Source organism: Panthera leo, chromosome B2 (genome assembly GCF_018350215.1).
Source record: "Panthera leo isolate Ple1 chromosome B2, P.leo_Ple1_pat1.1, whole genome shotgun sequence".
Classification (NCBI taxonomy): domain Eukaryota; kingdom Metazoa; phylum Chordata; class Mammalia; order Carnivora; family Felidae; genus Panthera; species Panthera leo.
The window spans coordinates 34,033,411-34,050,719 of NC_056683.1; the positions used below are offsets into that span (position 1 = coordinate 34,033,411).

Consider the following 17,309-nt stretch of genomic DNA (forward strand, 5'->3'; position numbering starts at 1 on the left):
CTTACCTTCAAACATAGTACATTTACTACTGAAAAATAGTAACAGCCTCATATGTTAACACAAAAAATTTATTTTTATGAAAAGCAACTATATTTGTAAAAAATTACTGAGAACAGCATTGTTTTGCAGTTTAACAAGTGTAAAACGTGTCTGACTTGACAGAAGACAACCAAATTCTCATACCTACTTCTGCATTCATCTGTTGCAATCTGAGTTTAAATCTACAGAAAAAATCCAAACCCAAAAGATAGATAGGTGGAAAAGGTAGGAGTACTTTAACAGCTTTTTCAGATAATTATGAATATAATCATCTGAGAGGACATGCAAGCTGGACAAGTGGCAGTTTCATAAAAGTTAGTTGCAATGTAGAATCTGAAAGCAGATCAAGGAACTTTTCGTTAATATTATGTTACATTAAAATCCATTGATCTAGCCTGCAAAACGAATGGATCTTTTTAGTCACACATGATTTTGTAACATCTTGTATTGGGAAAATATTGGTTCACTGAGTTGCCCAGATCTTCCACACGTTAACACATTTCACTGGATGATATTTTAAAAACCACATTCCTGAACATCCATCGATCTCATCAGAAGTCTTTTAAGTTCTGGGAAGCTGTCAAGCTCACCGTGGCAGATACAAATTTCCCAGAACTAGAATTTTCATTTGAAAACTCAATGGTTACAAATACTGTCAGCTGTTTTCCTTGAAGTGACAGGCTCGCTTCATTCATTTTTTTTTTTTTAACGTTTATTTATTTTTGAGACAGAGAGAGACAGAGCATGAACAGGGGAGGAGCAGAGATAGAGGGAGACACAGAATCTGAAACAGGCTCCAGGCTCCGAGCTGTCAGCACAGAGCCCGACGCGGGGCTCGAACCCACGGACCGTGAGATCATGACCTGAGCCGAAGTCGGATGCTTAACCGACCAAGCCACCCAGGCGCCCCTCGCTTCATTCATTTTTAAGAAAGTTATCTGCCAAATACTGAATAATCAAATCCGAACAATAACGGTTTGCCCTTTTTTTTCTTTTTAACGTTTATTTATTTTTGAGACAGAGAGAGACAGAGCATGAACGGGGAGGGTCACAGAGAGAGGGAGACACAGAATCTGAAGCAGGCTCCAGGCTCTGAGCGGTCAGCACAGAGCCCAACGCGGGGCTTGAACTCACGGACCGCGAGATCATGACCTGAGCCAAAGTCAGACGCGTAACCGACCGAGCCACCCAGGCGCCCCCAGTTTGCCCTTTCTAATAAAAATGGTGTTTTCTGGAAAAATGCACCTCATTCAGTTCTTCACTCAGGTTAAGTGCACAAGTGCTTTCCCAGGAGACAACCACTGTCCTCGGGTACAGAAGTGTGCCCTGTGCGCCTCCCTGTCTGTCACAAAACAGCAGAACAATGCCAAAGCCGAGGATTAGGATTTAATACGACTGGTATTTTTTACACTGTTATCAAGGACATTAAGTGACACGGGCTTCCCTTCTTTTTCTTATTTAAACAGCGAATGAGGGCATCGAAGAATATCGGAAGGATTACTCGTATAGTCTGGTGCCGTAGCCCAGATCTGTGCTAACGGCAGCAGCAGTTTTTACCACTGTAGCTTTTGTACCATCAGTGCGAATGTCAACACGGTAAAAAGCTGGACAACATCTTCATAACATTATGAAAATAACTTTGACATTATGGACCCCCTAAAAATCTGCTAGCTCCTATACAGGATCGACCAACTTCTATATAATATAAATAGCAATAAGTCTAAGCAAAACACAACTCAAAAACACCCTCTTACCTTTGCCAAGACTAAAGACAAACGGTTCATTTCTATCATGACTGGAATCGAATTTCTTTCCATTTGACAGTTTTCCTTTGTAATGGACATAAACTTTGTCTCCAATCATTGGCATTTCCTCACTATTTCCCGCTCTTTTGACAATCTGGAAAAGACAAACATCAAAAAAGGGAGCTGATTTTATTCTAATCAAATAAAAAAGATCACAGAATCCATTCTACATTACCCAGGCAGATTTGCAAATAATTTCCTGTCCTTTCTCAAGGCTTCCCTCCCAGTTCTCTCAATAATCCTAACTGTTAGAAAACCTTCCTATACTACTCTAAATCTTTAATGCTATATTTAATTTCACTGTCAAGCACACTATCCCCTCAAAATAAGGTAATAATATAACCAATAGATCCTGCTTCATGCTTTGACACTAAAATCTCTCAAAACATAGAACCAGTTCATATATAAACTGAATCAGAACAAAAAGATGAGTGGACTTTCAAAAATCTTCAAAAAGAAGTCTAAAGCAAGTTTCAAAAGGTGAGATTTTATTTACTTCCCTCTTGTGCTAAAAACATTACCTTTTGACTAAATTCCACTAGTTTGGTTTACTTTCAAAAAGCTCAACTTCCTAGTATAACAGGTTCCACTTCCTTTTATATGAAGAATATTCAATGTGCAAAAAACCCAGCATCACTTCGTAGTTTGATATGATACTGAAAAACTTGTTTTCTAGTAAAGCAAATGCCAAAAAAAAAGCTCCAGGCTGAAAAATATTTAGCTGTCATAAAATCCAGTATACTTATTTTGTTCTTGGCAGAGTAGGCCACTAATGCAGTTGGTCAGTTCTGGGAAAAGAAAATCAAATCCAGGCATGTGGTGGTATAATTTATTCTGTCAATCACCTATGCCAAATTAATCATCTTTATTAGATAACAGAGGATGGTAGCTCATGCCCAAGAAACATCGTATTAGGGGAAGAGTCTGAAACTTTCTTTAAGAATTCAATCATTTGCTCCTAAGTTCTTTAAGTTGTGTCCTACCAGCCCCGCCCTCTTATCACCATGTAAACATGCTAAACTTCTATTCTACAACTTTCTTAGTTCAAAAGTCCAGACATTGTTTAAAGGAAAAGAATCGGAGGAGCCTGGGTGGCTCAGTCAGCTAAGCGTAGGACTCTTGACTTTGTTTGGCTCAGGCCATGATCTCAGGGTCATGAGATTGAGCCCAGTGTTGGGTTCCGCACTAAACATGGAACCTGCTTGAGATTCTCTCTCTCCCTCTCCTCCCTCAGCCCTCCCTCATCCACTCTCTCTCTCAAAAAATAAAAAAAATAAAAAAATAAAGATGAGAATCATTACTGCAACTCCACTAAAAACCTGTTAGAACTAATCAATGAATTCAGTGAAGCGGGAGGATTCAAAATCAACACACAGAAATCAGTTGTGTTTCTATACACTTGTTAAGAAGGAAGTAATGGAAAAACAAAACAATCCCCAAAATGCAAATCAAACCCACGAGACTTTACCTCACCTTTTAGAATGGCTATGATGAGAAAGACAAGAAAAAACAAGTGCTGGTGAGGATATGGAGAAAAGGGAACCTTCGCACACTGTTGGCAGGAATGTAAATGGGTGCTGCCACTGTAGAAGATAGTGTGAAGTTTCCTCAATAAATTAAAAATAGAATTACGATACGATCCAGCAATTCTACTTCTGGGTATTTATCTGAAGAAAACGAGAACACTAGCTCAAAAAGATCTATGCACCCCATGTTCAGGGCAGCAATATTTACAACAGCTAAACCCTGGAAACAATCTAAGGATCCATACGCAAATGAATGGATCAAGAGAAATGTGGCACATATACACACAGTGGAATGTTAATTCAGCCACAATAAAGAACACAATCTTGCCATTTGTGACAACACGGATGGATCTTAGGAGCATTATGCTAAGTGACAGAGAAAGACAGACACTGTGTGATCTCACTTATACGTGACATCTAAAAAAGCTGAACTCATAACAGAGAATAGAATGTTAGTTGCTAGGGGCTCTGGGTAGGAGGAAATGGGAAGATGTGAGGAGGTGCCTTAAGCAGTTGCATTAAGGAATGAATTTTAGTCTCGATTCATTTTAAAAATGTAAGCTCCACAGTGTAATTTTATTTTCCTGAGCTAGTCACTGACTTCCCGGACGTGCCTTGGTCTTTTAAAAAGTTATGTATGTAATAGGGAATAAACGAGGTTACTACAGATGAGGCACTGTGCTAAATGCTTTATATAATCCCAGTCACTCTATGAGGTAGGTAGTAGTATTGTTCCAATTTTACAATGAGGAAATTTCATCAAAGAGAGGTTAACTACATCGCCCCATGTCGCACAGTTAGTAAACTATTTAATCTTAACCAAAAGCCCCATGGTGAAACCTAAGGCTCTAGACAGTGATAAGTGATACGATTTAAAGGGCTTACAATCTCAAAGTGCGTCTTACAAGCCTAAAAATCTTATCAGATTTACTCCCTGGAACAAAACAGGGCTGGAGGCGGGTTGAGGAACATGTTCTCTACATGGGTGGGTACGCTGAAAACATGAAAGAGAAAGACTTAAATAGAGCGAGGAGATGCTGCAGACTGCCTGCACAATTTCTACTGTCTCTAGAAGTATCCTGGAGTTTGGGATAAGGAATTCATATAGTTATAGACTGAGAAGCCCTCTGAAAAATGAGAGCATGATACAAATCTATGGCATAAAGCCCTTATTTCTGTAGTTGAAAGTCTTCCAAAATTTGGCTTAGCATGTAGCAAGCTAACGGTAAAACAACTACATTCAGAAGATTCAGGCACAGAAAAAAAAGCTTTCACACAAGCAAGATCAGACAAAACAAACTAAAAAATTCTCATTTACTACTGCTGACACATGGAGATACTAAAACTCACTTAGTGATAATACTTAGAATGTGGGAGATCATATTTTCAGGGAAAAATAATTAACTATACAAAACTTGTCCATGTAACAACAATGTAGGAGAAGGCATGACTTAATACAACTAAAGCATTTAACCCTCTCTCAGCTGCAGTTTATTAATTTATATGGAATTCAAATATACATTTTCCATCAATAAAATGGAAGGATTAACAGTTGCTCTGGTCGTCTCACAAGACCCCTGTGAGATACAAATAAAAAAAAGACACAGGGGCACCTGGGTGGCTCAGTCAGTTGAGTGTCCGACTTCAGCTCAGGCCACGATCTCACGGTTTGTGGGTTGGAGCCCTGCGTCGGGCTCTGTGCTGACAGCTCAGAGCCTGGAGCCTGCTTCGGATTCTGTGTCTCCCTTGCTCTCTGCCCCTCCCCCCTGCTTGTGCTCTGTCTCTCTCTCTCTCAAAAATAAACAAACATTAAAAAAAAAAAAAAAAACACTATACATAGAAATGACTAATTACACAGTGAAAACCATACACAGTTTTTACTTTTAATTTTTAATTTTAGAGAGGGAGAGAGTGCGAGCAGAGCAGAGGGGCAGAGGGAGAGAAAGAGGACGAAGCAGGCTCCACACCTAGCATGAGCCCAAAACAGGCCTCAATCCCATGACCCTGGGATCACGACCTGAACTGAAATCAAGAGTTGGACACTCAACCGACTGAGCCACCCAGGTCCCCTGTAGTGTTTTAATGAGGAAAGCTAATTCCGAAGTAAGATATATTCTTGGATGAAACCTCACAAAATCTCTTCACTGCACAAACAAGAATCTGTATGTAAAAACAATCCTTTTGAACCCTGCAAGTTGGCTTTTCCTTTAGTAAGTCTTCTGAATTGTCATTAGCTAGCTTTCACGTCCTTAAATATTACGTTAAAATAACCACGCATGCGTACACGCTGAGAACTGGGGGACTCTAAGTCCTACGTCTTTTGGATCTGGCCCCCAGATCTGTATTTCCTACGATCTAGGATACTGGGCAGGTTAATTCACCCACCAGGGCCTCAATTTCACCATCTCTCTGGGAATAAAAATAAACCTCGGGGTGCCTGGGTGGCTCACTCGGCTCCGGTCATGATTTCGCCGTTTGTGGGTTCCAACCCCTGCATCAGGCTCTGCGCTGACAGGGTGGATCCTGCTTCAGATCTTCTGTCTCTTTCTCTCTCTGCCTCTCCACAGCTTGTGCTCTCTCTCTCTCTCTCAAAAATAAACTTTAAACATTTTTTAATTAAAAAAATAAACCTCAAGTCGTGAAGATGAAATGAGAGTAATGAGCACTTAGTAATGAGCACTTAGTAAGCCTTAGTGAACAACATCCACCTCCACCTCCGACCAAAAACACAAACATCTTTATAAATAATCCTTCCAGGTAGGAAATTTCCCTACATGTCATTCAACCTTGTAACCTCACCTTTAATACTCCTCTATCTTTTTTAGAGGTAATATCCTCTCCGCGTTCAGCCACAGCTGCCGCTGGGTTTTCTCCATTGTTCTTGGCACCTTCATCAGTAGTCATGGTCTTTTGTTAGTAGAAAACCTGCTGAGAAGAAATGTATTTTAGCTAGGAAAAATATCACTGCTTTAAGCACCTGAAAATGCCCCTACGAACTGGGCTCTCCCTGATGTAAGAATTATGTGGGACCAATAAGGTTAAACGGTGAAAATGAACACAAAAACATTTGCCACAGGCATGTATTCATGTCATGAGGCATGTAAATAAAACATCATCCAGTTCTTCAGCTTCCTATGCAGCGCTGGCCCCAATTAGAGAGCAGTACAAGTCGGGTTTGGTGGTGATTACATTCCCTAGCACTGAAAACAGTACTTCCGGAACTTTGAAAATGTCTATTTCCCACAGCCATATTCTTAACAGAGGATCAAGAACGTATCAGGTGACCTGTTTTTAAAAACAATATATCACAGTGGCAAACAGAACAGGTTTTAGAAGCTCACAGACCCCAGTCCAAGTCTTAGCTCCAGCGATATGTTTGACACCTGCAAACCTAATCTCGTGGAGCCTCGATTTCACATCTGTAAAAGGGACAGAGTACTTTGTTCAATTACTGCAGGCGTTAGTGAGATTCTGTGTGTATCATGTGAAGAGATTAGCACAGGATCTTAACTTAAAAATGTAAGCATTTATCATGCTTATTACTGGGTTCTCTACAGGGCTACCCTACACTTTTCATTTCCTGCTCAAAATACCTACGGAAGGAGGCTCTCTCTTCCCTAGCATGGCATTCTGAGGCCCTTCACAGTCTGACCTAACCTGTCACAGGCCCAGCTTCCACCACTTTCTTTTACTGTATCCCACGCAGCTCATGCCAAACCAGAGCAGCCCCTCAGCCGTAATAAGCCCTGTGCTTTCCCACCTTGGTCCTTTTGGTCACTTTTTCTTCCTCCCTAGACATGTTCCCTCTCAAATGCTTCCCCCGGCATACCAACCTTGACTCTATACTTGGAGGCTGTCTGCACTTCTGTGTGCTTCCCTAGCTCTTCCCTTGATGTGCTGCCTATAATTAATATATTTATAAGAAGACATACTGGTTTGATTTAAAACGTCCTTGAGAACAAGGGCCATGCTTTGTTCATATTTAGAACTCACAGAATGCCTCTACCTTTCAGAGTGCTAAAACAAAAAAAAGCAAGGAATCTGGGGTTCCTTACGAGCTGTTTGATGTCGGCTATCTTTAACTTCTCTCCGTCTTTCCCCTCACCTGTGTAATTAGAATAAAAATAGTAACAACCTTCACGGAGTGATCACCTGGATTAAATGGTATGATATGTATTTTTAGAAGTATACCTTCCAACATTAGCACTTACTGTTATTATCAGTCACCTAAATGACAGACACTTTTTCATATAAGGCAAGCCAGTGTTACCAACAGGCTAATCGATAGATGAAACAAAACACACCTCAGTGGCTCCTGCCATGATTAATTCCATACTGCTTTCCTGGTTGAGCAGGGAAAGTCAAGAATTAACCACTTCTACAGCTATTCTGCATTAGGCTAATAATGGATCTAAAGCTCCCTAAAGTCAATACATAATAATAATATATTGCAGTGCTTTAACTCATTTCCAATTGACCCAAATATACTTCAGTGTCAACAAAGACACAAATCAAATTCGGCTGTGCCCAAAAATCTTCAAAGAGAACACCAAAAACCAGGGGCTAAGCTCCTTTGCTCTATTTTCTAGTACACTTTATACCAAACACAAAAGATCCAAATGCTTGGCTCAGGATAAGGGAGAGGCCAGAACAAAGCATTCTCAAACGAACAACAACAGAAATTAAGTGCCCAGCTGTATGTGATGCTACGCTAGATAATTAAGAAAATCACATGAACATTGTTGGTTCCCAGCTTCTAGTAACCTACTGCTTATAAACAGACTTCTCTAATGCATAGGAACTTGTAGAAGCCACCTCCAAAAGAGAGGCGGACAAAAGATTTTTAAAAATATTTTGCGAGTCATGAATCATATTCCTGGAAAAATATATGTAACCAAAAAAATTTCCTGGGCTTCATCAGTAGACATCCATCAGTAGACCCCTGGCAAAACTCTGAATTAAATCAATGAACAAATTACAATAACCAGGTGGAAGGTTCTAAAGGAGTAGGACAGTCACAAAGTCTCAAAGCATGAATCTAGATTACTTAATAGAGGAAAAGGGCTTTCCAATGAAGTGATCTGACAGCTATTCCTTAGCACAAGTGGTCTGCATCAAGATCGAACTGTGTACTACCAAAAGTAACACAAACTGATACCACTGTGCCTCCTGATGTGGTAGAATGGCAAGTATACATGCAGTAATCCTACCAAAAGTATTTAACCTGAAACTAATCAAGAAAACGAGACAAAATTAGTTGTGGAATATTGTAGGAGACAACTGGCCCAGACTCCTTAAAATGTGAATGTTATGAAAGACCCCTCACCCAAAAAAGACAGAGGTCCTGCTCTGGTTTAAAGGAGACTAAAGAGCTGTTTCGAAGGGACATATGTACCCCAGTGTTTATAGCAGCACTATCAACAACAGCCAAAGTATGAAAAGAGCCCAAATGTCCATCGATAGATGAATGGATAAAGAAGATGTGGTATATCTATACAATGGAGTATTACTCGGCAATCAAAAATGAAATCTTGCCATTTGCAACTACGTGGATGGAACTGGAGGGTATTATGCTAAGTGAAATCAGTCAGAGAAAGATGAGTATCATATGACTTCACTCATATAAGGACTTTGAGACAAAACAGATGAATATAAGGGAAAGGCAACAAAAATATAAAAACAGGGAGGGGGACAAAACAAAAGAGACTCTTAAATATGGTGAACAAACAGAGGGTTAGTGGAGGGGTTGTAGGAGGGGGGATGGGCTAAATGGGTAAGTGGCGGTAAGGAATCTACTCCTGAAATCATTGTTGCCCTATATGCTAATTTGAATGTAAATAAACAAACAAACAAACAAATAAATAAAGGAGACTAAAGAGACACCACAACCAAATGCGATGTGTGATCTTTGGCCGGATCCTGGATTAGGGGGACAAAAGTATCATAAAAGTACATTTCTGGGAGAATTAGAAAAACTTGGAAAAGTAAGAGTGTACATTAGATTATTATTACTTTATAATGTCAACTTTCTGGGGTGTGATACAGTAGTAATGTTTTACGTAAAATAATATTCTCATTCTCAGGAGACACATGCTGTGGTATTTAGGGGTGAGGTGTCATGAAGTCTGCCACTTACTTTCAAATCATTTATGAGAGTGTGTGTGAGCACAAATATCACAAAAAAACTAAAAGCTTTGAGGGGCGCCTGGGTGGCGCAGTTGGTTGAGCGTCTGACTTCAGCTCAGGTCACGATCTCACAGATCTCGTGGTCCGTGAGTTCGAGCCCCGCGTCAGGCTCTGGGCTGATGGCTCAGAGCCTGGAGCCTGCTTCCGATTCTGTGTCTCCTTCTCTCTCTGCCCCTCCCCCCTTCATGCTCTGTCTCTCTCTGTCTCAAAAATAAATAAAAACGTTAAAAAAAAAAATTAAAAAAAAAAAAAAAAAAAAAAAAAAAAACTAAAAGCTTTGAGAAAGCATGGCCACCACACATCCAAAGACAATGCCTTTCTTTTCAATGCTCATCAACTGGGGATCAGCTGAACTTTTAAATGAAAATATTGTCAATCAAAAAGCATTTTCTTTTGCTTCTAACCCAAAGGGTAGCAAACAATGGCTTGCTAAAATCCAATAAATAGAAAACCTGTAAGCTGATCTGCTAACTTTGTAAGTCTCACTTGATCAAGAAATTTACTCTTCATTTTTGGTTCTAACACTGCAAGGGATACAGGTGATTTCAGACAATGGTTCTAAGTAGTATGGAGTTGCTAAGAAGAGGAGTAGCATGAATAATTAAAACACAAAGATAAACAACAATAAAACTTTTTTCAACGTTCAAAGGCAGATAAATCTGGAAGAATAAAGAAAAAAACGGAACTTTCCAAGTTTTTTCCCTTAATTCCAGTTATGTCATTTGGGGTACAGATTTTTATAAGCAAACAAAACAAATTTAAAAAAAAACCCTTTTTCTGGGGAACCTGGGTGGGTAGCTCAATTGGGTAAGTATCCGACTCTTGGTTTCGACTGAGGGCATGATCTCACGGTTCCTGAGTTCAAGCCCCGTGTTGGGCTCTGTGCTCGCAGCACAGAGCCTGTTTGGGATTCTCTCTCTCCCTGCTCCTCCTGCTCGGGTACGTGCACACGTGCTTTCTCAAAATAAACAAACATTAAAAACAAACAAACAGCTTTTTCCTTGGGGTGCCTGACTGGCTCATTCTTGCAACTCTTGATCTCGTGGTCACTGAGTTGAGTCCCATGTTGGGTGTAGAGATTACTTAAATAAAAATAAAACTTAAAAACAACAATGACCTTTTTCCTTAATCTAGTTTATATGAAAAAAGGCAGGAAGAACAGACAATTCCTAAAAACCGGCAAGACACACTGAGAAAGTTTCACTTTCTTCATGAGAGAGCCTTTTCTTCTCTCCCCTACTCTCGGTTTATTCTGGATTTAGAACCACTATGTAGCTATGGATATTAATCTAGGATAAAGCTCACTGTTCTGAACTGTCCAAAGGGGGGAAACTGCTACCCGGCACATCAGAGAGGGAACACACAGTTCTGTTATGGACATGCCAGATAAGCAGGCACTCTCCAAAGCGCCAGTCCGCAAACACCTGAGACATAACAGAAAAATGAGAATACGCTTACAATTTCACCAACAGCGTACTGAAAAATTCAGTCAATGTAACTAGACTGTCAGATTCCCCAGATGAGAAGTCCTTTTAAAGCGTTATCCACTAATTCCCCATGTGTATTACTTACTGTGTTGTTCTCTGTTAAAATATAGATAACTTGTATCAGGTTATCCTACTGTCTACCAGGAGAGTTTTCAGAAAGATTAAAAAAAAAAAAAAAAAAAAGAATATAGGAACTAGATACTTGGTTAACAGCACAGAACATTACAGTAGCATTCTTTCTACGTAACACAGATGCCTGAGCCTTATAAAGGTTTTCAGCCTCCTAGAACTAAAACACAAAAGAAAGAAATATACCGTGGGGCTTAATCCATCTTAATGCAGTAATTCATCTTAATTTTGAATATACTCGAGTAAGGATGAACTGAAAAGCCCTCGCTGACTTTCTTTTTAATTTTTTTTTTAACGTTTATTTAATTTTGAGACAGAGAGAGACAGAGCATGAATAGGGGAGGAGCACAGAGAGAGGGAGACACAGAATCTGAAACAGGCTCCAGGCTCTGAGCTGTCAGCACAGAGCCGGATGTGGGGCTCAAACTTATGGAGTGTGAGATCATGACCTGAGCCGAAGTCGGACGCTTAACCGACTGGGCCACCCAGGCGCCCCTGCCCTCACTGACTTTCAACCCAGGCCTCCGTCAAACATTCAAGTCCAGGAACACACCAGCATGTTAGGAGGAGTTCCCAGACAACAAAAGATAAATATGCATGCAGAAGAAAGAAGATCACAGATAAAGACACAGATAAAGGTAACGTCCTTCCTCCACACTGGGGAGGGGAATGGAAAGATGATGAAGACTACTGCCACGTGTGCCCGTACATTTTTTTCTCCTTCAAAAAAGAAACCTGTGAAAAATGGCCAATAAGCATATGAAAAGACGCTCAACATCATTAGTTATTAGGGAAATGCAAAACAAAATCACAATGAGATATGTAAAGGGGAAAATGATCCCCTTCTCTCCTTCTAGGTTCTTAGGCTGGTCTAACAATTAAATTTACCTAAGACAGATTAACAGGAGGGAAAAAAAAAACAAAACAAATTTTGTATCTGTGAGAACCCCAAAGATAGGAAGCTCCCAGACACTCAAGCAAGTGAGGCTTATAAGCCATCCTGAGCTATGGTAGGAGTCTAGAACTTCAAGGAGGAGGAAGACAATTCACAGGAAGATGGGAGGAACAGATGTTTTATAAGCAAATGTCTGCCCTGCCATGTAGATAAATCTTTTTTATATAAAAAGTTATCTCTGGTATTAGCTCTCTTCGTGGTACAGGCCCTCTATCTAAATTTTTTTAGGCAGTTAAGGGAGAGGTAGAGGTTAAAAACAAAAACAAAAACAAAAACCAAACGTCTTCCTGAGTCTATTAGACCTCGATTGCCTTCAGCTCAAAATAACCCACGTGCCAAAGTGGCATCTTGTGGGGTCACATATTCTGCCTCCCTCTTAGATACCACTTCACACCTATTAGAATGGCTATATGAGAACTTAAAATTATGAGTGTTGGGGAGATGCAGACAAACTGGAACCCTCATGCTTTACTGGTGGGGATATAAAATGGTGCATGCCCTGTGGTTCATCAAAATGTTAAACACAGAATCACCATTATGATCCGCTTATTCTACTCCTGCAAATACACCCAAAGGAAGTGAAAGAAGAGACTTGTACAGCAATCTTCATAGCAACACTATTCATAATGGCCAAAAGGTGGAAACAATCCAAGTGTCCATAAACAAGACATGGTGTGTGCATATATGTATTATTAAAATATCTGGCCATAAAAAAATAAAGTTCTAACACATGCTACAACATGGATAAACCCTAAAAACATTATGCTAAGTGAAACAAGCCAGACACAAAAGGGCAAATATCACATGACTCTTTTATGAGGTACCTAGAACAGGCAAATTCACAAAGTCAGAAAAGTAGAATAGAGAATTACTAGGGGCTGGGGGAAGGGGAACGGACAGTTGTTTAATGCGTGCAGAGTTTCTGTCTGGGAAGGTGAAAAAGTTCTGGAGAACAACAGTGGTAATAATTGCACAGCAATGTGAACGTATGGTCACTGCACTGTACATTCAAAACTGGTAAAAACTGCAAATTTTGTTATGTGTATTTAAGTACAATCAAAAAAGGAAACAAGAAAGAAATCTGAGGCGAGAGCAGATGGAAATTAGCAGAACAGTCAGCCAGACTTAACTTCTCTTTAATCCTCCCACCTTCACCGTAACTGAAGACGCCTTTCTCGTTTCCAGGGTACATCCAAGGTTGGGAACCGAGTCTCCAGCAGTGACTGCTGCATCAATTCTTCAGAGACTGAAGGCTCAGATGTCCGGTCAATGAGACAGCAGAGCAAAAAGAATTCTAAATGGGATTACCACTTTATAGCTAGACACTATTTCCTCCTTCACTGTATCTCTTAGATACATACGACGCTTTGGTAAACTCACTTTTCTCAGTTCAAGCAGTTACTGAAGAAAGCAAAGTTAACAGACCAAATTTATAATTACTTCTGTCACTGACCACTTGGATGAATTACTATTCTCATTAAAAACAAAACAAAACAACAACAAACCCTAGAAAATATTAGACCATCCAAATGTCAAAGGTTGGAAGACAGTACTAAATTATCAACTTTCTCCAAGATGACACTGGAATCACAGAAAACTTTGCAAAGCTCTAACTGAGCTGGAAAACAAAAAGTGTGTCACTGAACCAGAAGGCAGAAGGGATCACACTAAAGGAGAGAACAAAGAAGCGCAAATTGACTTCTAAATACCAACAGTAAGAGACCAGCTCTTCCCCATGGAGTCTGTGGTCAGCGTCACAAAAAAAGCAGGAGTGGGCCAGAGAAATTAAGTAGAGAGACATGTCTAGGAAGAGAGCAGAAGCTGTGTTTGGGTCAGTTAGGCCAGTTAGGTTTCCTTCCCTCCCTAGTGCACAAGGTGGCTCCCATTCTTTATAGAAGATACAGGGATTTTCTTTATTCTTGGGGTTCAGACAGATCACCAGGATATACTGTGGTATTTGTTTTCTTTCCTTAATTCCTGCAGGGCCTTGATATCCTGGCCCTCAACTGCTGAAGGTGAGTCTTTGGGGGATCTCAGGGGAGGTGCTACTATTATTTCTTTTCCTTCCATGTCTGTCCTCTGCCTCTAAAAGTCTTGCTAGACAGACTGTGGACATCTTGGTTCCATCCTTCAGATCTCTTAAGCATGTTTCTAAACATGGGATAAATATCAGAATCACCTGGGAAGCTTTAAAAAGCCACTGATGCCTCTACCCTATTCCCAGAGAATCTGTATATAATTGAGCTATGCTGGGGCCAAGGCATCAGTGATTTTAAAAAGTTATCTCAGATGATTCTAATGTGCACACAGGGTTGAGAGACATTGAGCTTTTCTCAATTCCATCATTGGCTTTTGGTTCTATATTCTAAGAGATTTCCTTTGACGGAATTTATAGATTACTATTTGGTTATCAACTATGTCCATTATTTCATTTATTCTGTTCAAAGGATCTTTTATTTTTTATTGTTTATTTATTTTTGAGAGAGACAGAGAGCACGAGCAGGGGAAGGGCAAAGACGGAGACAGAATCAGAAGCAGGCTCCAGGCTGTGAGCTGTCAGCACACAGCCTGACACGGGGCTTGAACCCACGAACCATTAGATCATGACCTGAGCCGAAGTCGGATGCTTAACCAACTGAGCCACCCAGGCACTCCTTTTCAAAGGATTTTTATAAACAGTGTTTTTGATTTCTGTACACTCTTATCACCCAATTGAACATTTTTCTTAGCATGTCTTTATTTTGTAGATGCAATCACTTCTCAAACATTTAAGGGTTGCTCTTAGGATAAAATGGAACATCTATGAATAAGTATTTGGCTAAAAGTTTTGTTTTTCATTTTGCAGGGGGAACATTGCTGACAATGTGTATCCCCTAGTATCTCCCCTGGACACTGGGCAGTGGTAAAGGTTGAAAGGTTAAGAAAGGGAAATGAGAGAAAGATAGCGTATTCCAAGTTAAAAGTTAAGTAGAAGGGGAGTGTATAAAGATGTGAAAGTGACAAGGGAGCCATTTGATATTTGTGCTACACTTATAAAGGGAAAAGGTAAAATGCTTTAGGCGAAAGGGAAGTAGAGAGCACAGACTTAAAAAGCGAAAAGGACCAGAAAGACTTAAATATACAGAGGACAGAGTCAGGAGGAAACAGAAAAGTAATGACTTAAGAGTAGGAAGAACACAAGTGTACATTTGTTAATCACTTAAACATTTATAGATTGCTTAAGTTACCGCTAAGTTAACCATATGGCTAAATAAAATATGCTAAAGTTTTTCCTCAATAGAATAACATGGGAGTGTTTAAATAAAATTTGGCAAGGGGAGCCTGGGTGGCTCAGTCGGCTGAGCATCCAACTTCGGCTCACGTCATGATCTCACAGTTCATGAGTTCGAGCCCCACGTCGGGCTGGCTCTGTGCTGACAGCTCAGAGCCTGGAGCCTACTTCAGATTCTGTGACTCCCCTCTCTCTTCCCCTCCCCTGCTCACGCTCTGTGTCTCTCTCTCAATAATAAATAAACGTTAAAAAAAATTTTAAATAAAATTTGGCAAATTCACACTACAAAAATATAATGCAGTCTTTGAAAAGGATGAGATAAATCTAGATAGTACAAAATGACTTAGTTAAGAGTCTAAACACCAGAAACATCCAAATAGCTGAATTAAGATTTTATAAATGCTCATCCACTGGGGGGGTGGGGTGGGGGGGGGAGGAGAAACACTGTAGTAAATGAAGTGTATTGTTACGGTGCATAGTGCCTAGTGCCCAGTGGTGATTTGGTCCTCTGGGTTGTTTAGGGAAAAAAAAAAAAAAAAAAAAAAAAAGTCAACTGATGATATCACAGAGGGTAATACATGTGACAATGTGGTATTATTTTAATTGTATCAACCAACCACGGTTCCCAGTTTGTAGATTTTGCCATGTGCAAACATTTTACAGCACTGGATTACAATTATGCAAATATAACATGTCAAATTTTTTTTATCATGGTTTTTTCTTAGAGTTAAGATAGCTAAATTCCAGAAATATTAACACAGAACAGGTAAGGTTTTAGCCATTCCAGATAAAATAACCTTCTAATAAGGACATGAAAAGATGAAAAGATGTCTAAGATGTCCTATTAAGCAAATGGTGAGTTGCAAACACTCTGTAATATGATCCTATTTTTAGAAGGAACATAGGGTGTATGTGTGTATAATACTGCTTATATACACAAAAAGTTTGGAAAGATACATACTATTAAAACAGCCAGAAAAGACAGCTCTGGAGAATGAGATCTGGGAGGAGAAGGGTAAGAAGGAATTTTCACTTTGTAATTTTATTTTAGATAATTTAAATAGTTTAATGCTGAGGATCTATTACTTTCATATTTTTTCTTAAACTTAGGACAAAAAGATGAAATACTTCATGATTCCACTCATCAGAACTTTTTTTTTCTCTTCAATTTAATGAAAACATTTTGGAGTGCCTTCAATGCAGAGGAAGAAAACTCTGATTGAGCAAAGAATCCTTGTGAGACACCCAGAAGGCAGTCAGACACGAGGCCTGAGCTCAGAAGAGAAGTCTGCATGTTCACCGGGAAGTTACCAGACTCTACATGGAAATTAAGATGAAAATATACACAGTAGTTGCAATTACTACTAAGCAAATAAAACCGTGTTCTCAAACTTATAATGTCCAAGCCCCACTTCTGAGTACTAACACCCGTAGTGATACAGTTGAACAGCTTAAAAACCACAAACCATCCCCAAAGAAGACAGCAATATTACCAATGATAGATTTAAAAGATCTCTCAGCACTGGGGTGCCTGGATGGTTCAGTAAATCGAGCATCGACTCTTAATTCCGGCTTAGGTCAACATCCCAGGGTCGTGGGATAGAGGCCCAGGTCTGGCTCCATGCTGAATGTGGAGCCTGCTTAAGATTCTCTTCTCTCTCCCTCCGCCCCTCCCCTGTTCGACAGTGTGCCGTCAATCAATAAGATCTTTTAGCACTTTGAAAGCACTAGTCCTCTCACTGTCCTTTAATAGCATACCATGGTTCAAATATAATTATTTACTATTCTTTTACCTCCTCAGGCAAGCATGTGAATGAATCCTTCCCTGGTACTTGACTTTAGGCATTGCCTCTTGGCTGTGACTCACTGTAGCCTGCTCTGCATCAAGTCATGAAACCCCCTTAGCCCCAA

The 17,309-nt window shown here is 39.9% G+C and overlaps 1 protein-coding gene across 5 annotated transcripts in view; it reads right to left on the bottom strand.

Moving 5' to 3' along the window:
* The window catches only part of FKBP5 (FKBP prolyl isomerase 5), a 119,563-nt gene that overhangs the window by 53,334 nt on the left and 48,920 nt on the right, over positions 1-17,309 (bottom strand). For 3 of the 5 annotated variants that reach the window (XM_042938550.1, XM_042938547.1, XM_042938548.1), the window contains 2 exons: positions 6,170-6,295; positions 1,794-1,938 (listed from right to left, as the gene is read on the bottom strand). In XM_042938550.1, coding sequence (XP_042794484.1) covers positions 1,794-1,938; positions 6,170-6,274 — 250 coding nt within the window. In that variant the 5' untranslated portion in view covers positions 6,275-6,295. Of the gene's footprint in view, positions 1-1,793; positions 1,939-6,169; positions 6,299-17,309 lie in introns of all 5 variants that reach the window. The other 2 variants (XM_042938551.1, XM_042938549.1) reach the window with 1 other exon arrangement.